Source organism: Castor canadensis, chromosome X, assembly GCF_047511655.1.
Source record: "Castor canadensis chromosome X, mCasCan1.hap1v2, whole genome shotgun sequence".
NCBI lineage: Eukaryota > Metazoa > Chordata > Mammalia > Rodentia > Castoridae > Castor > Castor canadensis.
In genome coordinates this window covers 45774847-45799275 of record NC_133405.1, presented here as the reverse complement: position 1 = coordinate 45799275, position 24429 = coordinate 45774847, and the positions used below count along the sequence as shown (strand labels likewise).

The window sequence follows — 24429 nt, the reverse complement described above, 5'->3', positions numbered from 1 at the left end:
GCATGAAGTGTCTCATATTTGGCAAATGGGAGTATTGATGAGTTGGTTCCCATAGTCCTTTAACATAGTTCTAGTAGTATTTAAAAACTTTTTTGTTTATATGTTGTGGATATTACTCCTTTGTCAGATTAATAGTTTGTGAATATTTTCTCCATTCAAAAGGTTGTATCTTTATTCTGTTCATTGTTTCCTTTGTTGAGCAGAAGTTTAGTTTGATTTAATCCCATTTTTCTATTTTTTGCTTTTGTTGCCTTTGCTTTTAGGGTCTTATCCAAAAAATTATTGAATATTCTGATATCTCAAAGTGTTCACTTTATGTCTTCTTCTAGTAGTTTCCTAGTTTCAGGTCTTAAATTTGGTTTTTGATCCATCTTAAGTTGACTTTTGTACAGGGTGAGACATAGGAGTCAGGTTTCAATCTTTTGCATATGGGTATTCAGTTTTCCCAGCACCATTTGTTGAAAAGACTGTCCTTTCTCCAGTGTATGTTTTTGGTGCATTTGTTGAGAATCAAAGTTGGCTTGCAGATGTATCAATGTATTTCAGAGATCTCGATTCTGTTCTATTAATCTATGTGTTTGTACTAGTACCATGCTGTTTAGTTACTGTACTATAGCTATGTAGTATGTCTTTTTATCACTGTTGGGCAAGTGCTATACTACCTATCTACACCCCTAGCCCATATAGGATGTGATGCATTCGGATTTGTTCCTTTTTATTCAAGATTTCTTTGACTATTTGAGGTCTTTTTTGCTTATGTGTGAATTTTAAAATTGTTTTTCTAGTTCTGTGAAGTTTCAATGATATTTTGATGGAGATTTCATCGAATATATTGGAATAGTATGAACATTTTAACAAGATTATTTTTTATAATCCATGAACATGGAAAATCTTTCCATTTTTTGTGTCTTCAATTTCTTTGATTATGTTTTTAATTTTCATTAAGGCTTCCACTTCCTTGGTTAAATTTATTCCTAGATATTTTATTATTTTTGCAATTTTTGTAAATAGAATTGCCTTCCTGGTTTTTTTCTCAGCAAGCTTATTATTGGTGTATAAAAATGCTATTAATTTTTGCATGTTGATTTTTTCTCTTGCCACTATATGTATGTATGTATGCATGTTTGATTGTATGCATGAATGTGTGTATCCTTTTTGAGACAGGATCTTGCTATGTAGCCCACACTGCTCTCTATTTCCCTGTGTAACTGAGACTGGCCTCAAACTTGCTATCCTCCTGTCTCAACCTCCTGAATGCTGAGATTACTGGTCTACACCACCATTCCCAATTCACAGCACTTTATTTATACTTCCATCATAGAATTATATTTCTATTCCTTTTGTTACAAAACTGTACTGATTTGCATATGTTTTCCAACTAAATTATGTCTCTGTGCTCAAGTTCTGCATACCAATTCATCTTCCTATCATCTTTTCTCATTCTTAGCAGTACTTTTACTTTTGAGATGGTAAAGCTTGCAGTAAGTGTTTATGAAACTGAATTGTATACAGCCTACATATCACAAAGGGTTAGTAACTAGGAATGTGGTCAGTACGCCCTTAAGAATAGCTAGACATTCCATTTTCAAAAATATAGCCACAAGTCAAGATACTGTACATTCTGTTCTAATTTTGTCTATGTGTAGCTCTTTTTCTACCAGAGGTACATTTTTAATTTCATTTTGATCATTTTCTGCTATGCAGTATTTGCTTGTTTTTGTTTTAATTTCAGTTTTGCGTTGAATTATGTTTATAAATGACTAACCAGTTGCTTGGATTTCTAAAATTATTTTGCTAATTTATGCATGGTTCTTAAGACTTTTCACCTAGCCCTCTAATATTCATTCCTTAAACTGGGATAGTGATAGAAATAAAGTATAATCTCATGTTAATGCAAGATTAAATGGAAAATTTCCAGGTGGTTGTTATTTTCATTGACTGTATATATATATAAAGCATACTCTGCATTCTTTCTGCCTGTAAAGAACTATCCATTTCCATCTTCCAGATCTGTTTATCGAATCATCTCTTTCTCACCTATGCTTCCTTTGGTCTATTTTTCCTTTATTGTTGTGCTGGGTGAGGGTACATTGTGGCATTTATACAGGTTCTTACACTGTATCAAATATATCATACTTGAATTTACCTCCTCCACAGCTCTCCTTTATCCCTTCTCCCCTGATTCCTGTAACAGTTTCAGCCAGTGTCATTTTTGCATTTGCATACATATTTATACTTTTTTTGCACTGTATTTAACCTTGTACCCCTTTTCCTTGCCATCTGTTGGTCTTTTTAAGGTGGGGATAAAAAATGGACTGGTGTTGGTCATGATAAGAGGGTAATGTGACAACAGATTTAGACTGATATATAAATAGAAGATGCTTTGGAAAATAATTGCTCTATTTGAGTGAAAAGCATTGAAAAAGCTCTGCTAACTTTATAATTAAGAGGAAGTTGTAAGTTTTCCAAATGTTGACTTGACAATTACAAATCTGTTGCATGGATTTGGAGCTTTTGTGATTTGCGATAGGTTGTGGGGATGTTGACCCATTATTTTCCACCCATGGTATGTTATTTTATATAAGTGGTGTCCAGTAATCAGAAACATTATGAAAAATGCATTGCTTTTTCCTGTCAGTTACAAATGAAACAGCTAGAACTGAAGTATTCCTGCTTTTGGTGATTATAGCAATCTAGGCTTTTCTTGATTTCTGCTCTTGTTGGAAAGTGCCAAAACAGTTGCCTTACTGAAATTGGTACCAAAGCTTCTTGTTTTGCTGCCTATGAAATAAGGATCATATTAACTTCCCATGTTGTGAATACCAGCTGCTGAGATGATCAGCCAGTAATTCTGTTAGAAATGCACAGGAAATGCTGGTCCACTCAGTGCAAGGGAAAAACCAATTTCTTCTTTTTACCTTCTTGTAAGCAGGCAACAGGGAGGCCTAGGGCATTGTTACTGCATTTTTCCATTGGCATAGAGCCCTGGAGTTGGACTCACTGAGTCTTAAATACACTTAGAACACAGGTTTTGACCACTTCATAGGGAGACATTCCAGACATATTTATCCTTGGCCCAACTCTAAAGTTTTTATTCTTAATATCATGGTACTGTGGTCTTTTTGTTTGCTTCTTTTATCTGCGATGTTAGTACTTTTCCAAGGTCAAGTTAAAACAAATGACTACAGATAGGTTCAACTTGTGCTAATCTCTTTACATTAATGGAACCACCGTATTGTGATCCTAAGAAAGATATTGAAATTCAACACATGTCTGTACATGTCTGATAGAATGGAAAGTTGCAATGCTATCAGTAGCTAGTCCATAAAAGATTTTCTTGTCATTAAGCCAGGGTTCATCTTCTATCTCAATTTTCTTTTTTCAGTGAAGCCCCAGCTGTGGTTAACTCATTTATCTGAAACTTAATCATTCTAAATGGTGCAGGAAGCTTTTGTAATATCCACAGATAAACTATAAAATCTGATGATTTTAATATGTTATTCATGTTTGTCACTCCATCATTCTGAACCACTAATTTTTGCTTGGAAGTCTTGCATATTTTCTTCTAGAAAAATTAGTAGTAGAGGGACATTGCATTTGGAAGCAAAAGACAAAAATCTTAGTTCAGGTGTTAGCTTACTGTGTGGGACCAAATAAAGTCAAAACCTCAATTTCTACATCTGAAAATGTAGATAACTATGCTCGCATACATCATAGCATTATTACTGAGAGGACAAATAAAACATATGTCATATTATTTGTAAACTGCACAGTGCTATGCAAATGTTGATTTTCATTTTTTTGTTTTGTAACTCTTTTACCCCAAACATCTTAATATGTTGATCTCCTGTATATAATCACTTACGTAGCAGGTTAGATATGATAGTATCACTTAAGAATATGTTTCATTTTATTACTGAAAATTTACATATCACCAGATTTTCTTTCCAGAGTTTCATATTAGATATAAATTACACTGATTACAGCAGAAGAAATTGATTTATAAGCACTGTACATTTTTCCCCAACCTCAAGTAAAATAACTGCTTTCAATTTGAATAGTAGGCAATGATGCACACCCATAATTCCACCTACTCTGGAGTCTGAAGCAGTAAGATCACAAGCTCGAAGCCATCCCGGGCAGCATAGCAATAAAAAAGTAAAGGATTCCAAGATGGTGACTAGAGGGAGGAAGCAGAAAGCGTGCTTCCTAAAGTAAACCCTTGGAGAGATGCTGGAGATACACCTGGCATGAAAAACTACCAAGAAGAGGCAAAACTCTGACACCTCCACACCCCAAGCCCATGCATAGCATCCCCATGCCACGTTAAATGGAGAAACCAGGAGGGCTCCTGCGCCTCCAGATGCCAGATCCTAACCTGCTTAGGAGACCACCAGATATCATCACTGTTACTATTACAAGCTAGACAATACTGAATTACACACAGTACAGGGACAGTAACAGTAGCAAGGGGAATAATGGGAATATGGAAATAAGAGGAAAACCATTCTCCCCCCAATAATAAATTAGTACAGGAACCAGAGGGAAATGAAGAAAACAGATGTCCAGATCCAGACTCCAAAAAAACGAAGATAAACTATGTCAAAGAACCCAGTGAAGCCCACAAGAACAACCTGAAAGAAGAAATCCTGCAAGTAATCAATGAGAATTTTATTGAGATGATACTGGATAACGTCAACCAAAATGTACAGGAGACACTCAAGAAATTCCAACACCACAAAAATAGAGAATTTGAGAAAGCACAAGAGCAAATAAAAGAAACTATAAAAGCACTATATAAACACCAAAGTGAAACAAAGAACACGATAAATAAAGAGATAAATGAACTCAGGACGAAAATAGACAAAATTAAAGAGGAAGAGAATCAGGGTATGGAAAACTTCAGAAAAAAGAATGAAACAGAAATGCAAAACAAAATGGAAGGTCAATCCAGCACACTAGAACAAGCAGAAGACAGAATCTCAGAACTTGAAGATGAAATGGTAATTAAAGGAAAAACTGAAGAACTATTAAACAACTCAAGATCTGTGAAAAGAAAATGCAAGAACTTACCGACTCCATCAAAAGACCAAACCTGAGAATCATGGGCATTGAAGAAGGAGAAGAGGTGCAAGCAAAAAGAATGCATTATACATTCAACAAAACAATAACAGAAAATTTCTCAAATCTAGAGAAAACTATGCTGATACAGGTACAGGAAGCCTCCAGAACACCAAACAGACCTGACCAAAGTAGAACTACCTCATGACATATTACAATAAAAATGACAAGTACAGAGACTAGAGAAAGAAAATTGAAGGCCGTAAGAGAGAAAAAACAAATAACATACAAAGGTAAACCCATCAAAATCAGAGCAGACTTCTCAACAGAAACATTAAAAGCAAGAAGCACTTGTGGTGAGGTCTTCTGGGCACTGAATGAAAATAACGTCAACCCTAGGATACTCTACCCAGCAAAACTATCATTCAAAATAGATGGAGCAATAAAAGTCTTCCATGATAAGCAGAAACTAAAACAATACATGACCACAAAGCCACCACTGCAAAAGATTCTTCAAGGGATTCTGCACACAGAAAATGAAACCCAACATAACCAGGAACTGGTAGGCAGTAACAAACTACAGGAAAAGAAAAAGCAAGAAAGTAGAGAGTTACATTGATTTAGCTACACACAATCAAACCCTCAAACAACTAAGACAACTAAGTGACAGGAATAACCACATAACTATCAGTACTAACACTTAATGTTAACGGACTTAATTCACCCATCAAAAGGCACCATTTGACAAATTGGATTGAAAAGGAAGATCCAACAATTTGTTGCTTATAGGAGACCTATCTCATTGATAGAAATAAGCATAGGCTTAGGATGAAAGGTTGGAAGAAAACTTATCAAGCCAATGGCCCCCGAAAACAGGCAGGAGTAGCAATACTTACCTCTGACAAAGTAGACTTCAAACCTACATTGATCAAACGAGATAAAGAATGACATTCCATACTAATAAAAGGGGAAATAGACCAAATGGAAATAACAATTATCAACCTATATGCACCCAATGTCAACGCACCCAATTTCATCAAACATACCCTGAAGGACCAAAAAGCATATATTAACTCCAACACAGTGGTAGTGGGAGACTTTAACACCCCACTATCATCAATAGATAGGTCATCCAAAGAAAAAATCGATAAAGAAATCCTAGATCTAAAACATACCATAGATCAAATGGACCTAGTTGATGTCTACAGAACATTTCATCCAATTTCTACACAATATACATTTTTTTCAGCAACCCACGGAACCTTCTCTAAAATAGATCATATCCTAGGGCAGAAAGCAAACCTAAGCAAATATAAGAAAATAGAAATTATACCATGCATTCTATCTGATCACAATGCAATAAAACTAGAACTCAACAACAAAAATAAAGACAAAAAACATGCAAACAGCTGGAAACTGAACAACTCATTGCTTAATGAACAATGGGTCATTGATGAAATAAAAGAGGAAATTAAAAGGTTCCTGGAAGTCAATGAAAATGAAAACAGAACCTACCGGTACCTATGGGACACAGCAAAGGCAGTTCTGAGAGGAAAGTTTATAGCAATAAGTGCATATATTAAAAAGACTGAAAGATCTCAAATCAATGACCTAATGATACATCTCAAACTCCTAGAAAAACAAGAACAAGCAAATCCCAAAACAAATAGAAGGAGAGAAATAATAAAAATAAGAGCTGAAATCAATGAAATAGAAACCAAAAAAAAAAAAAATAGAAAGAATTAATGAAACAAAAGGTTGGTTCTTTAAAAAAATAAACAAGATAATACACCTTAGGCAAACCTGACTAAAATGAGGAGAGAAAAAACCCAAATCAGTAAAATCAGGAATGCAAAAGGGGAGATAACAACAAACACCATGGAAGTCCACAAAATCATCAGAGACTACTTTGAGAACTTATATTCAAATAAATTTGAAAATCTTGAAGAAATGGACAGATTTCTAGATTCTTATGATCATTAAAAACTGAACCAAGAAGACATTAATCACGTGAATAGATCTGTAACACAAAATGAAATTGAAGCAGCTATCAAGAGTCTCCCAAAACTGGATGAAAGATACTCAGCATTTCTCTGTATTATTTGTTAAAACTTAGCGTAAGACAAAAAAAAAAAAAAAAAAAAAAAAAAGAGTCTCCCAAAAAAGAAAAGTCCAGGAACTGATGGATTCTCTGCTGAATTCTATCAGATCTTTAAAGAAGAATTAATACCAACCCTCCTTAAACTGTTTCATGAAATAGAAAGGGAAAGAAAACTGCCTAACACATTTTATGAAGCCAGTATTACACTTAACCCAAAACTAGGCAAAGATACCTCCAGAAAAGAGAACTATAGGCCAATCTCCTTAATGAACATTGATGCAAAATTTCTTAACAAAATAATGGCAAACAGAATTCAACAACACATCAAAAAGGTCATTCACCATGACCAAATAGGCTTCATCCCAGGAATGCAGGGGTGGTTCAACATATGCAAATCAATAAATGTAATGCACCACATTAACAGAAGCAAATTTACAATCTCCTCAAAATCAAATACCTAGGAGTAAACTTAACAATGGATGTGAATGACCTCTACAAGGAAAACTATAAACTCTTGAAGAAAGAGATTGAGGAAGACTATAGAAGGTGGAGAGATCTCCCATGCTCATGGATTGGTAGAATCAACGTAGTAAAAATGTCTATACTCCCAAAAGCAATCTACATGTTTAATGCAATTCCCACCAAAATTCCAATGACATTCATCAAAGAGATTGAAAAATCTACCATTAAATTTATTTGGAAACACAAGAGACCACAAATAGCCAAGGCAATACTCAGCAAAAAGAACAATGCTGGAGGTATTGTTCAAACTGTATTACAAAGCAATAGCAATAAAAACAGCATGGTACTGGCACAAAAACAGACATGAAGACCAGTGGAATAGAATAGAGGACCCAGATATGAAGCCACACAACTATAACCAACTTATCTTTGACAAAGGCACTAAAAAAATACGATGGAGAAAAGACAGCCTCTTCAACAAAAACTGATGGGAAAACTGGTTAGCAGTCTGCAAAAAACTGAAACTAGATCCATGTTTATCACTCTATACCAGTATTAACTCAAAATGGATCAAGGACCTTAATATCAGATCCCAAACTCTAAAGTTGGTACAGGAAAGAGTAGGAAATACTTTGGAACTAATAGGTATAGGCAAGGACTTTCTCAATGGAACCCCAGCAGCTCAGCAACTAAGAGAAAGGATGGACAAATGGGACTTCATAAAATTAAAAAGCTTCTGCATAACAAAAGAAATGGTCTCTAAAAGTGAAGAGACCACTCACAGAGTGGGAGAAAATATTTGCCAGCTACACATCAGACAAAGGATTGATAACCAGAATATACAGGGAACTCAAAAAACTAAACTCTTCCAAAATCAATGAACCAATAAAGAAATGGGCAACTGAACTTTCTCAAAAGAAGAAATTCATATGGCCAAAAAACACATGAATAAATGTTGACCATCTCTAACCATTAAGGAAATGCAAATCAAAACCACACTAAGATTCCACCTCACCACTGTTAGAATAGCCATCATTAGAAACACCAACAACAATAGGTGTTGTCGAGGATGTGGGGAAAAAAAACCCTTATACACTGCTGGTGGGAATGCAAACTAATACAACCACTTTGGAAAACAATATGGAGGCTTCTTTAAACATAGATCTGCCATATACCACTCTTGGGGATATACCCAAAGGAATGAGACACAGGTTACTCCAAAGGCACTTGCACACCCATATTTATTGGAGCACTATTCACAATAGCCAAGTTATGGAAACAGCCACGATGCCCCATTATTGATGAATGCATTAAGAAAATGTGGTATTTATACACAATGGAATACTACTCGGCCATGAAGAAGAATGAAATGTTATCATTTGCAGGTAAATGGATGGAATTGGAGAACATCATCCTGAGCGAGGTTAGCCAGGCCCTGAAGACCAAAAATCGTATGTTCTCCCTCATATGCAGACTTTAGATCAAGGGCAAACACAATAAGGAGATTGGACTTTGATCACATGATGAGGCAAGAGCATACAAGGGAGGGGTGAGGATAGGTAAGACACCCAAAAAACTAGATAGCATTGGTTGCCCTCAATGCAGAGAAACTAAAGCAGATACTTTAAAGCAACTGAGGCCAATAGGAGAAGGGGACCAGGAACTAGAGAAAAGGGTAGTTGAGAAGAATTAATTTAGAAGGTAACACACATGTACGGGAAAGCAATGCGAGTCAACTCCTTGTATAGCTATCCTTATCTCAACCAGCAAAAACCCTTGTTCCTTCCTATTATTGCTTATACTCTCTCTTCAACAAAATTAGAGATAAGGGCAAAATAGTTTCTGCCTGGTAGTGAGGAGGTAGGGGGGAGAGGGAGGGGGCGGGAGTTAGGGAGGAGAATTGACCCAAATATTGTATGCACATATGAATGAGAGAAATAAAAATAAAACAATAAATAAATAAATAAAATTTAAATGAAATAAAAGTTAAGTTTTAGGGAACAAAAAGCCTTTGGGAAAGTCTAGGGGAAAATCTACTTGAGTTGCATGTGAAAAAAAGTCCATTTTGCAGTTTTCTAAGCAGTTTTTCCTCTTTTGATGGAATACTTTGTTATGTTCATGTTATTTATTCCAGTCTATGTAATAATTTATTTCTCTTATTCCATTTCTTAGGTTATTATGTTCTTCTAGGAGATAAAATGTTTAATATCTCACATTAATTTATAGGGCCAGCAGTCAGTAAAATCTTGATCATATTTTAAGATTTATTTTTTATTGGCATGAATTAAATTATACATAGTAAGGAATTTCATCAGGAACTTTCTATACATGCATGTACTGTACTCTGATTATATTCAGCCCCTCTATTCTTCTTTCTTATTCCCCCTTCCCCATCTCCCTTTTGCCTTCTCACCTCCTTAGTAGTTCCCATTTACTATCATGACCTCGGTTTCTTATTTTTGTTTCATTTTCCCCTAGCTTCCACAAATAAGAGAAAACAAGTGATATTTGTCTTTGTAGGACTTCTTGCCTGATTTTATTTATTTGTTTGGAAATAGGGTCTTTCTATGTACCCCAGGCTAACCTTGAACTCTTGATCCTCCTGCCTCTGCTTCTTGAGTGCTGGAATTGCAACTGTGCTCCACTATATCCAGATAATATTCAAATATAACTTATGTGCATTGTTATCTAAAACTTCTGGGTAAAGTTGTTCTTGATCAAGATGACTTGCACTTGGTTTTGTTCCTGTCTTCCTATCATAGGACGTACTTTTGACAAATGCCGTTCTGACTTTGGGTAATTTTCTCATATAGGAATCCTACTTACTCAAGTGCTACTAAAAGCATCTAATAACCTAATTAGTAGAGCAGGTACCATTTCATGTATTTTCTTTTGTTGATGTTATTATTGTTGTAGTTCTTTATTTTTAAGTACATATTTTTGTTCTTAATTGACACAGAGTAATGGCACATCTTTATGAGGCACAGTGTGACATTTCAAGACATGTATAGAATATGTAATGGTTAAATCTGGCTAATTGACATTTCTTTTTTATTTATGTGTTGGGTGGGGAACATGGTGGCATTTACAAAAGTTCTTATAATATATCAAATATATCATTCTTGAATGCACCTCCTTCACTATTCTCCTTCATAACTCCTTCCCCCCATTCCTAGAACAATTTCAACAGGTATTATTTTCCATTTACATATATGTGTATGCAGTATTTGCACCATATACACCCTCCTTCACCATTTCTCCACTTCCTCCCCCCTCGCACTGGTACCAACCACACACCCCCAGCCAGGCCTGTTTCATGAAGTGGCTCAAGTGGTAGAGCACTTGCCTAGTAAGTGTGAGGTCCTGAGTTCAAACCCTAGTGCTGCTAAAAAAGCAAAACAAAAACCTAGGGAATATAGGCTACATGGTCACTCTAATGTCATGTAAATGACCAATTTCAAGATCATTTAATGTATTTTCAAATGGTATCTGAAAGTACTTGTAAATAAAAAGTTTGCCTTATACAAGCCATGAGCATAGCTTTCCCACCCCAAATGTAAAGTTATTGTGGCTAATCTGAAGAATTTGTGAAGTTTCAAGGGTAAAGTGCTAGTAATGAAATAATTTTTCCAGAATAAATTTCAGAATAGTGGCATCATCTGAGAACTCATGTCATCAAATCTTTAGGCTCATTTTGGTCAATGTGAAATATAAGCGTCCTTATGACTGGCATACTTCTTTTGCCTAATAACTTTTTTTAGCTCTCCCTCCAACCTTACCCCAACCTCCATTGGAAAAAAAACAGTGAAAACAGTAATAAAAAATAAATTTAAAAGTTTTCAATTAAAAAACTAAGTTAATGTATGTTGTCCTTTGATTATCTTTAGAAATTGCAATGTTTTGATGAAGGAAAATCAGCAACTAGGTTAGTATTGGTATTACATGTTGTAGGCATTATATTTCAGTGTTTCTCCTCTAATATTTTTTAGTTCTGAGTGTGTAGAAATTGGCAGCTACTGCTTTGATTAAAAGGCTTTCCAACTGATTAAAGTGTTCATCTATCATTTGATATGTCAAGAAAAAAGTTTATTAGACCGAGAAGAAAGTGTTTTCTCTTCATAGAAAAAGTGAGAAAATATCTTTGGTTTTTGCTCAGAATATGAAAGAAACTAGGAATAGTTTTGGAACACTGCACAAGTCAAGAAAGTGATTCTTGCTCTGGCTTTATCCTTGATTGGATGTCCATTTCTCCATGTTTAAAATGATGGGGTTGCTTTAGTAGATTTCTAAGACCACTTTCAATATTTCTAAGACCTCTAACATATTTTATTGATAGCATTTATGAGGAAGAAATATCATTATCTGTTTATGGGTTGTGATAGGATATCAATAAGCGATATTGAAAATCTTTAGCCTTGGACATTGCGATGAATGTAGACTCCACATAGATTTTGTTAAAGGTAAACATGTTGAAGATGATTTATGTTTTTAGATGATAAAGTTAAATGGTTAAAAAAAACCCATATGAAGTGCTCAACATCCTTGACCATAAAGGAAATGCAAATCAAAATGATGTTGAGATTCCCCCTCACTCCTGTTAGAATGGCTATCATCAGGAACACAAATAACAACAAATGTTAGTGAGGATGTGGGGAGGAAAAGGAACTTTCACACACTGTTGGTAGAATGTAAATTAGTATAACCGCAATGGAAAACAGTATGGAGACTCCTCAAAAACCTAAACATAGACCTGCCATATGACCCAGCAATACCACTCCTAGGGAGATACCCAAAGGAATGTAAGCCAGGTTACAATAAAGATACCCACGCTCCCATGTTTATTGCAGCACTATTCACAATAGCTAAGCTAAGGAAACAGCTCAGATGCCCCACTACTGACGAATGGATTAAGAAAATGTGGTATTTATATGCCATGGAATTTTATTCAGCCACAAAGAAGAATGAAATTTTATCATTAGCAGGTAAATGAATGGAATTGGAGAACATTTTAAGTGAAGTTAGCTAGGTTTAGAAAGCCAAAGGTCACATGTTTTCTCTTGTATGTGGAATACAGGCCCAACACAAGCAATATTATATATAAAGTATATGTAATGTACACAGTATTATATATACATTATATATACTTACACAGCATATATCTAAAAGTAGGATTAGTAGAGGAGACCAGGGAAGAGGAAAAGAGGGAACAAAAGATGGCAAATAATAATGAAATACATCACATCTGTGTAGGACCCAGACACAAGGAAACACGCTGAAAATTGTTAAACAATACAGGATAGGGAGGAAACTGTGAGGAAGTGCAGTGGAGGGGTGTTATATTGACTTAAGTACAATGCATATACAGTTATAATACCAAGGGAAAAATCCCACTGAACAACAAATAGACATCTAAAGAACTAAGGATAAGAATGAAAAACAGGTCACACTGAGAGGAGGGCACTAACAGGAGAGGGAGAGCAAAAGAAGGAAGTTAAGAAGGTGAATATGGTTGATGTACTTTCTATACAAGAATGAATATAGAATTTTCAAACCTGTTGAAATTACAATAAGAAGAGGACTAAGGTAGAAAGGAAAAAATGGAGGGAATGATCCAATTCAGGATACAATACATAAATACATGGAAATGTCATAATGAGAGTCTCCTTATAGATATCTTAAACAAACAAAAATGTCTTTTATCAAAAACAAAAGACATGAAGGTAAAACAGGTCCTGTCTGGGGGTTGGTACCAATGGAAGAGGTGAGAATATAAGGAAAAGATTTAGGAGGGTGAATATGGTGAAAATATTATGTACACATGTATGAAAATGGAAAAATGAGAACTGTTGAAACTATTCTAAGAATGAGGGAAGGAGATAAAGGAGATTAATGGAAGGGGTTAATTTAAGATCTATCATAGGCACTTTTGTAAATGTCACAATGTACCCCCAGTACAACAATAATATAATAATATGAAATAAATAAATGATAATTTTGAAATAATATCTATGTTTATGGGACTCATGGGTGTGTATATTGCATGGTAATGTGATATAACACTGTATTTATTGTGCTCCAAATGGTGCAAAATTTTCAAGTATTACTAAAAACCATCAGTTCCTTTCTTCATCCCTTTTGACTTCGTAGATAGTTCTTCAAGAGCAAAAACATGCAAATAATTTTCACATTGTCAACATTGTCTATTTACTTTGTGCTATGATAGATGAGGCGCTTTCTGCTACCACTCCTATCTTCTTTTTTCTGACCCCTCTTAAGATTATACCATTTCAAATTAAATCAGTAAGCTGATTTTACATTATTCTGAATATGTGAATATTCTGAATATGTTGTTTATTGCATTGGCAGTAAGAATCTATTATTATATTTTTCTTGTGTTCATTTTCCCCATTGTTTCCAATTACTTTTTAAAAATTCTTGTAATGCATTTGTTATGCTATTTTTTCTTAAAAGCTCCATCATATATGTAATTTGTTTAATTTTCACCTGAGAAACTACACTTGGAACACCAATGTAAATGGTCTCTTTTTTATTTTCTGATTTTTAATGTATATAAAAATAAGATTCACATTAATGTATTGGTTTATATTCAGCAATTTTACTAAACTTTATTCTAATTTCTCTGTGGAGATTCTTTGGTATTATCTCTATGGAATTATGTAATCTGTGAATGACATTTTTATTTCTTCTTTTCCAAACCTTCCCTTTCCTTTCAACCTAGCTAGGGCTTAGGTTAAATTCAACAGCATCATATTTTATTTAGGATTTTTAATTGTATATTTATTGGTAAGATTGGCCTTTCACACTCAGTCCTATTTAAGTTTGGTATCTAGATTATGGTAATTTTTATCCTTCCTCATGTATTTTCTGGAAAGGTTTGGTTAGATTTAATTTAATTGCATTATATTCCGTACGAATTACATCTATTGTGATTTGTTTAGACTAGCCGTAAGGCCCACTGAATGGTCATTTTTATAAATAAATTTCCAAGAGGGCCTGATGTAAATGTGTGTTCTTCATTTGATGGGTACACTGTATTATATATGTCCATTAGAAGAACAAGTGTGTTAAACATTTTCAAATATTTCTACACCCTTACAAATTATTTTTTTATGTTTTATCAGTTGTCACAGGTCTATTTAAAATTTCCAACTACGATTGTGGATTTGTTTAACCTTGTACATCTTGTAGTTTTTACTGTGTATATTTTGAGGATGTTATTAGTGTATGCAGTTTTAACATTAACTTCCTTGGGAGTCAGTTTTTTTACCATTCTAAAGTGATCTTGTTTTATATTTCATAATGTGTTTTGCTTCAAAGTCTACTTTGTCTGAACATTAATATAGCTATACCAGCTTTCTTTGGTTATTACTTGTGCACGACTTTTTCATCTTTTGCTTCAACCTTTCTACATAACCTTCCATTTTTGATATCTGAAAAATACCAGATATGTTGAAAATTTACTCCTTTTGTTGAAGTCTAAGAATATTTCTTTCCAACATTTTTCTGAATGTATTTATCTTTTTGCTGACTTTTAAAAAAAAGTTCAAAGAAGATATAATGAATGCCATTATAAATTCATCTAGATTTAACACTTGTTAGTATTTTGCTGTATTTGCTTTACACCTTTCTTGCTCGCTAGTGTCTATATGTATAAATTTGTTTAATAATTCTATGATGTATATGATTATATAAGTATGAATTTGTGTGTATGCACTTCATTTTTGCTGTCATTTTAAAAGTAAGTCACAGATATCATGAAAGTTTATGTGCTTAAATACTTCATCATACATCATGTCTTACATTATCACTATATAAACATGATGTAATTATCACACTTAAGAAAATGAACAATAATTTAAACATCATCTAATATCCAATTCAAATTCATATTTTCCTGTCTTAAGTCTTTCATAGATGTTCATGTATTGCATTTGTTTACTCTCTTAACTCTTTAAAATTCTCAAATATGTTTGAAGGAGATTGTCCATGGTTCTCTTGTATCTCTGTACATGTTCAGAGGAGAGGAACTGTCCTTGCAATGAACTCTTTGAAGAAAAGCCAGATTTGTTTACCTTTACTATAATAAAGATAATATCTCAGGACAAAAGTCAAGCAAGCTTACTGCCCATTATAAAATATGTGGGTTCTCTAAATAGTAGATTTCTATAGCAATGAAGCCAATATGAAGGCATCATCTTGTCTGTTTAGCATCACCCTGTGGAAATTGGGGCTCAGGGAAACCCAGGTTGTTGCTCAGTGATAAATTGTTTGCTGTCTCTGATCAAGTACTATTGTATGTACTACTATCATCCATGATAGTGTGGCACACTAACTTGTTAGCTCCCAATTAGGGCAAAAATGTCTTATGCACTTCATAATTCTTCCCACATTTTATCTGTTGACACCAATTTTTAACAGCTTCTTTGAAAAATAATTTATATAACATACAATTCATCCACTTAAAGCATAAAATTCAGTTTTTAGAATATTTACAGAAGTATGCAGCCATTATCTAAACCAGTTTTAGAACTTTTTTATCAACCACCCCCCGCAAGAAACCTGCATTATTAAACTGTCACCTAATCTCTCAGCCCTATGCACCCGCTTGTTGTCTCTATAGGTTTATCTATTCTGGACATTTCAAATAAGTAAAATTATACAGCAGGTGGTTATTTTGTGTATGGCATCTTTACGCAGTGTAATGTTTCAGGGTTCATGCATATTGTAACATGAAACAGTACTTCATTCCTTTTTTTTGCCCAATAATACTTCCCTGGATGTGTATACTGTATTTTGTTTATCACTTCCTCAGATGATGGACATATGGGTTGTTTTACACTTTCTTGAAGTGGCCAACTATTACAAATAATGATATTATATATAAGTTGTGTACAAGTTTTTGTATGGACATGTCTGTATTTAGCTTGGGTAGATACTGAAGAGTAGAACAGATAGGGCATGTGTTTAATTGTTTGAGGAACTTCCAAACTATTTTCTAAAGTGGTTGAGCAATACATGAGGATTCCAGTTTTTCCACATCCTCAATAACACTTTTTGTCCATTTTAATTATAGCTATAGTATGTGTGAAGAGGTAGCTCACTGTGCTTTTTTTTTGTTTTGTTTTGGCATTACTGGGGCTTGAACTCAGGGCCTACACCTTGAGCCACTCCACCAGTCCTTTTCTGTGTTGGGTTTTTTAAGATAGGGTCTCGTGAACTATTTGCCTAGGCTGGCTTTGAACCATGGTCCTCCTGATTTCTCTCTTCTGAGTAGCTGGGATTACAGGTGTGAACCACTGGCGCCGGACTCATTGTGCATTTGATTTGCATTTACCTGGTGGCTAATTATATTGAGCATCTTTGCATGTCCTCATTGGACACTTACATATCTTTTTGTCTAAATAATTATTCTATTGTGTATGTATGCTACATTTTTATTCATTCATCAGATTTATGGGCATCTAGACTGATTCCGTGACTTGGCTATTGTGAATAGTGCTGCAGTAAACATGGATGTGCAGGTATTTCTATTGTATGCTGCCTTACATTCTTGGATGTGTACCCATAAGTGGAATACCAGAATCATATGTTAGTTCTATTTTTTGTTCTTTGAAGACTTCTATACTGATTTCCACAGTTGCTGGACTGATTTAAATTTCCACTAACATTGTATGAAGATTCTTTTTCCCTTTCATATTTTGATGATTTTAAAATTTTGATATTTATTTACTTTTGCAGTATTGGGACTTGAACTCAGGACCTTGCACTTACTTAGGCAGGCACTCTACCACTTGACCCACACCTCCAGCCCCTTTGTTGTGATACTGAGTTTTAAACTCAAGCCCTTGCTATTCGGATGAAATTTTTAAGAATTATTTTTTTGGCACTTGTGCTTGTGGTGTCATGTCTAAGAAAGCTTTGACTAAACAAATATCAGGAATATGTACTTCAGTGTTTTAAGATTTTTACAGCTTTAGCTCTTCAGTCTGTTATCCATTTTAAGTTAATTCTAGTTTTATAGTGTGAAGTCCAAGTTCATTCCTTGACAAGACTATTTCCTCCCCCTAGTGAAATGTCTTTGGCACCTTTAAGAAAATAAGTTTACCATAGATAAATGACTCAGTTCTATTCCATTGACCTGTATGTCTCATACTAGCACTGCTCTGGTATGAATAGGTTTATAGTAAGCTTTTTATTCTTCTTTTTCAATATTGTTTTGGCTTGTGGAATTTTTTTGCAATTACATGAGTTCCACATTAATTTTAGTATCAGCTTGTTTATATAGGCAAATTGAAAAGACAATTGGAATTTTTATAAGGATTGCCTTGGTCCTGCAGAAAAATATGGGGATTACAACTTTAGCTCTATTATTAGTAATACATGGTGTTCTGATTCATGAACATTGGATGTTTTTCAATTTATTTAGGTATTCTCTACATTATTTCAACAATGTTTTGTAATTTTCGTGGTATATGTTTTGAATTTCTTTTCTTAAATTTATTCCTAAGAATTTTATTCTTTTTCATTCTGTTTTAAATGGATTTATCACTTAATTTCATGAGAGTACATAGAAATACAATTGAATTTTGTATATTGATATTACATCCTATAACCTTACTGTACTTGTTTATTAGCTCTAATAAGAATATCTAGAAATAAGACTATGCTTTATGCAAAAATAAATAAGTTTGCTTCTTCCTTTTTAATATGAATGGTTCACATCCTTGTCTAATTTCCCTGGAGAGGCAGGAGAAAAAAGTAACAGAATGGACGTCTTTGTCTTATTCCTGTTCTCATAGAAAAATTATTTAGCCTTTCATCATTATGTGTGATGTTAGCTCTGGGTGTTTTGTAGATGTCCTTAATCAAGTTGACACAGTTTCCTGTTCTTCCTACCTTGGCAATGTCCCTGCTTTCATTCTTGATTTTAGTAATTTGAGTCTTTTCTTTTTCCTTGATGTTTTTAATTTTTTTGTTGCCCTTTTCTAAGAAGCAACTTTTAGTTTTATTATCTCCATTTTTCTGTTTTCCATTTTGTTAATTCTAGTTCAGATCTTTCTTACTTCCTTCTCTTGGCTTTGGATTTAGTTTTCTCTACTCTAATGTCTAAAAGGAAAAGACTGGCTTCTTTGGCTTTATCTGCTACTGTACCTAGGAAGCCTTTTAAATGGAGACACATGATGTTCATTTTATCTGACTCCATCTCAAGCAATTTTTCCTTTTAACCTTGGTGCTTAGCATAGCCATTTTGCCCCTACATAGCTCTCTGAATGTTCTTTCAAATTAAAGTCCAAGTATTCATCTTCTCTACAAGCCTTTATTAATAGTCTTAGACTCAGGGAATTGTCTTTCTTAACTCTGATAACATTTGTTATTGCTTAGTGAATCCTACAGAATTACAGACAGTGAAAGCATGAAGCTACCTAAGGAGATCATGTTGTTCATGTCTGTCATTTTACAAATGAGAAGATAGCCTAGAATATGGGAATGACTTGCTCATTATCTCCTAATGATTCAACTGATGAAATAAACTCAGGGAATCTATCTTGTATGTTAGTACTTTTCTCATTCCCATTGCCTTATCATTATCCCACTCTATTTTAATTTTATTTGCATTTGTTTATGCCTAGTTTTTTTTTCTTTTAACTAGATTGGAAGTTCCTTAAAGGCAGCATCCATAGCTACATATTTTTTGTAGCTCATAGACATAATATGATGCTTTGTGCTTATTATGTACCTGATCAATGTTAATAGGTATTGTTTTAAAGAAAACAACAAAACAAAACCTTGTTGCTCCATTAACCAGGTGTCTAATTAGGGCTATTTCCATGTAGCTCCCACTGTTATAACTGTATAGAAAGTGGCATCTAGTGGTTGGTGTGTGTATTACAATGACCTGATTTTTGTTTTGTTTTGTTGTTTTAACCCATGGGTAAATAGAATATAACTTAAATTTTTAAATTTAATTCAAACAAAATTATCTGTAATTTTCAAATATTTTAAGTAGTTTTATCTCTAAAATAATCTTCACATTGACAAAGAAGTATAAAAGTATGAAATCACTAATTTTTAAGAAAAATATTTTTAAAAGTAAAAGATTATGTAAAACACCTTGAAAAATGATATTCAAGAACTTAAAAGGTTTTGTTTGTTTATAAGTTATATTAGAAGTTAAGGGCTATTACTAGGTATTGATAAATGAAAAATACAATTACAACACATAGTTTGTAGTCCATATTAGTGAAATCCTGCTAGTTCATTGCTTTGTATTATTTTCAGAATCTTTAATTTGTATTTAAAAGATCTCTTAATAAAGGCTGAAGGTCTAAAATTACACCATATTCTACAGCTTACAACAAAATCCTATGCACATATATTCACATATAAAATGCAGGTGTTCATTCCAAAGTCAAACATTATTGTGACATTAATAGCAATTTTGGACTAGTAATACCCTTTGTCTTTCTATTAATGCATGTAACTGAGTGCTGATGGTATGCACAATCTAACTCAGTGATTATAACCATTGACACATCCCATTATGTGAAAGTCAGTACCTTCTTGTGAATCATAGGCTTCTAATTTTTGTAATTTCATAGTTTGGAATCAATCATTTATCTTTGCACAAAACAATATTACATACTTTAAGTTAACCCCTGCTTCTGGCACATTGTAATGTAGTTTTTTGTATATGGGTTCATCCGTTCCATTGATGAGCAAAGATCTACTGTATCTCTCCTTGCATCTAACTTAACAGTGGCTGACACATAACAGGCGATCAGTAAGTATTTGTTGAATTAGTTGTATATGTTAGAGGGAGTTGGTCTTAATCATCTTTGTATCTCTAGTGCTTTACATGTTTTTTGAGCTCTAATAATACTTCATTTTTGAAGACTGTGTATACCTGAATAAGCCTGTTTGATCTCTAATGTAGTTAAGTTATAACACTAATTAGAGGGTTTAACCTAATCACCTATGTATAATAAATACTGGCTGCAGAGAAGACTTACAATTTGAAGTGTGAAGAGTACTTCTTTTATTGCAACAGTCCCTTGCAGTGTGAGTGAGATTCCTCCAACATCAAGCCATATAATCAGGAAAAGAGGTTTCAGTTTCAGCTCAGTGAATTGATAGGGACTCAGGAAGGTACTTTGATAAGGACTAGAGAAAGGAAAACATAGACTGTTGGACAGGAGGATAGGGTCTTTTTTTATAGTCACAGGTTCTCAAGGTTGAACACTGAATGAACATTATTTGGTATTTACACTACATAAAGATCTTAGTAAGCGAGTCTGGTTATGTATTTTTCAAAAAGTGTGCTACCTTCTTGTACATAAATACTAAGCTGCTACATATGCTGCACGAATTGCTATTTGTTTTTCTAAGCAGTTCAGCTTCATGCCAGAGTAGAGGATAGTACTGGATGGCAGAAGTCATATACTATTTATTTTGGAGGAAGGTATTTTCCTGACTTCAGGACTTCAGTTCCCACTATGAGTGAATGAATTTGTTAGCAGTGGCTATTTAGAACATCCAGACTATGGCAGCAACATTTGTGGTAAAGCTTTGGGGGTGTTAGACACTGAGCTACTGCTAGTGGTAAGGGAGTAGAGACAAAGAGAAGAAAGGTGGAAAAATACAGTTTTATGTGTTTTATGCTTCATGGTTGCTCATGAATGCAGAGAAGCAAGTTTGACTTCAAATGGTAACAGTCCTTGGCTAGTTGCCAAGGTCATTGGTAATTGCAGATTGAGAAGTTATTTGTTATAAGTGATGTTATGAGAAAAAGAAAGGAGTTCCTAGAGTTTGTAAAAGTGGCAAATCGTATAAACCAGGAAATTATATGAATTTCTTTTTCATTTGTAGTATCTTTCTTAAAAGATATCTATCAGTTTAACATTATAAAATTTACATTTACTCATGGTGAAAAGTTCAAACAGAAATATATATAATAAAAGGTTAAAGTTTTTATGTAATAAAAATTTTTGTTGCTTTCCATTTGTATATATATCCTTTCAGATATTTTTCCAGTGTTAGTTTTACAAGTTTGGATTGCTGAATTCAGTTGAGATCTAAGTCAGAGTCTGGCTTTTAAGTTTGTATTTAATGATTTTCCCCTCTTTCTCTTCCTTACAGACTTGCTATGGGTGCTCTCCAGGATCAAAGTGTGACTGTAGTGGTGTAAAAGGGGAAAAGGTAAGATCTGAGAAGGGCCTTTGCAAACTGGGTAAAACCAATAAAATACTGCTTTAATACATTTTTTGAAAAGCAGAGCTTCTATTCAGCACATAAGTAAATAAAATGAATTCTTCTATATTGCTTATTTGATAACTTAGAAATATTAGACTATATCTTAGGGATCAGCAAACATTTTATGCAAAAGGCTATACAGTAAATATTTTAGGTTTTATGGTATATATAAGGCCTCTGTAACATTGCTTTTCTTTTTTTTTCCCCTGTGGTTCTAGGGATGAAACAGGGTATTGCTACTAGGCAACTGGGCAAGTACTCTATTACTGAGCTACATTTCCCAACTCTTTCACTTTTTTTTTTTGTGGTACTGGGAGTTGGATTCAGGGCCTCAAGATTGCTAACCAGGCTCACTACCACTTGAGCCACATTCCCAATCCTTCCTTCTTTTTCTTTTTTTTTTTTTAATGCCCCTTTAAAAGTGACCAAAAAATCTTAGCCCTTGGATCACACACAAAAAATCTTTGACTGCATTTGGCCTGAGAGCTGTAATCTTCCAATCTTTTATCAATCTTGTTAAAGTTACTGATTTAATAGGCAAAAAGTGGGAGGAACCACTTAAGAAGGAAACTAAACATTTATCAAGCTGCTAATCTGTGCTGGATACTGTGATAAGCAATTTCATGTATTTTTATCTAGTATGTGTAATGAATGTTTATTTTTATCTACTTTTCCCACAGTAACACCTACTAGTGTATACATATGATGATTACAAATTAAGTATTAGGTAGGATAAAATAGCCTAAACCTAGCTACTCTTGCTCAGTGACTGACATCACTATTAGAAAATTAAAAGTATAGTGAATTATAATCTAAAGAGAATTATACTAGTGTCATACTCTAGTCTCTACTCTTTGGAATTCAATAAAGATTTTTGAATGAATAAATGAATGAATGTTACTAAAGGTATATGAAAAAATTGGGACCATATCTCTAAGGGCATATTCTCTTAGGAATATAGAAGATCCATTAGCATATTAAAGAGAAAGTAAACTGGAACAGTGATCCACTTGTTTATTTTGCAATAGTTTGTTTCTATGACCCACTATCCCCCTAACAGAACACCTGTTATTAACTGAACAATGTTCTATAGAACACTTGTGTGAGTAATATTAGTTGGAGGGGGTAGTTTTGCAATAAAGGTGCTTTATGTAGTGGTAAAAAGGACTACTAGCGGCCAGATGAAATGGAGCACATCTGCAATTCTACTTACTTGGGAAGTGAATATCAGGGAAGATTGCAGTTCAAGGCCAGCCTGTGCAAAAAGTTAGCAAGACCCCATCACAGCAAATAAACCAGGTGTTGTGGTATACATCTGTAATCACAGCAATGCAGGAGGCATAGGTAGGAGGCTGATGGATCTAAGCTGGCCCTAGGCAGAAACTATCTAAAAATCAACTAAAGCACAAAAGGGTTGAGTTGCTGCCTAGCAAGCGTGAAGCCCTGAGTTCAGACCCTAGTACTACTCCCGCCAAGACTACAGGGTTCATTTCAGATAATAGTGGAGTGACGTTTATCAAATTAACTCATCTAGAGATAAGAATTAAACAATCTAGACAAAATATAGCAGCTATTTGAATAACACAGAAAGTGAACAAAGGAAGAAAGTGGAGAGGATTCTACCCTTAACAGAAAGGAATTATTCTGGGTGAATTTACATTTATATTTTTCTACTAAGTAGATCACTCAGGCAGCATGACCAAGGATGGCTAGTCATAGTGGGTTCAGAAACCAGGAAAAAAGAGTTGTGGATTCCAGAAGGACTGGAAAATAAGATAAAATATGTTGGAATGGAAGGAGATACAGAGTGGAGAGCCTAAAACTATGCTTGAAGATTCAATGCAAATTTTTGGCTAAATCCTGAGATTTATCTACATTGGGCACTATTTTTACAACATAGCAAAAAGAAATAGCTGGAAGCCTGCATTAACTAAGTATATATTTAACTGCTGTCAACTGAAAAGAAAACAATTTTAAGTTTTGAGTTCAACTGAGCAAACTTATAACAAAAGTCTAACAGTCTTTAGAGGAAGGTAAGAAAACTCAATCTCTACATATTAACTATAATGTCTAGTATACAAGTAAAACTTATCAACTAAGAATGGCATACAGTTAAGAAAAAGGACAATCAATGAAAATCAACTCTAAAATAATACAGATGCTTGATTTTACAAAGATTTGAAACAGATAAGATATATATATTTATTGATTTTAAAAAGAAAAATCTCATGCTGAACAGGTAAGGAGTCACAATAGAGTACTGGAAACTACATATAAAAAGTAAAATATAAGGGAAGAGAACTCTCAATGAGTATAACTGCAGAATTGAGATGACAAAAGACAGGGTCAATGAACTTAAAGATTTAGGTCACAAGAAATGATCTAAGCTGAGAAACTCAGGGAATTTTTTAAAACATTTTAATGAATAGGGCCTCAGTGACTTGTATGACAATATAAAAAAGTCTAAAATAAATGTAAATAGAGTTCCATAAGGTCAGGAGAGAAAGAATGGGGGAGCAAAAAGAATAATGAAT

The 24429-nt window shown here is 34.0% G+C and overlaps 1 protein-coding gene across 2 annotated transcripts in view; it reads left to right on the top strand.

Annotated features, from left to right (window-relative positions):
* Nucleotides 1-24429, top strand: part of Col4a5 (collagen type IV alpha 5 chain) — a 224786-nt gene that overhangs the window by 59825 nt on the left and 140532 nt on the right. For both annotated transcript variants that reach the window (XM_074063706.1, XM_074063707.1), the window contains exon 2: nucleotides 21782-21841. In XM_074063706.1, coding sequence (XP_073919807.1) covers nucleotides 21782-21841 — 60 coding nt within the window. The remainder of the gene's footprint in view (nucleotides 1-21781; nucleotides 21842-24429) is intronic.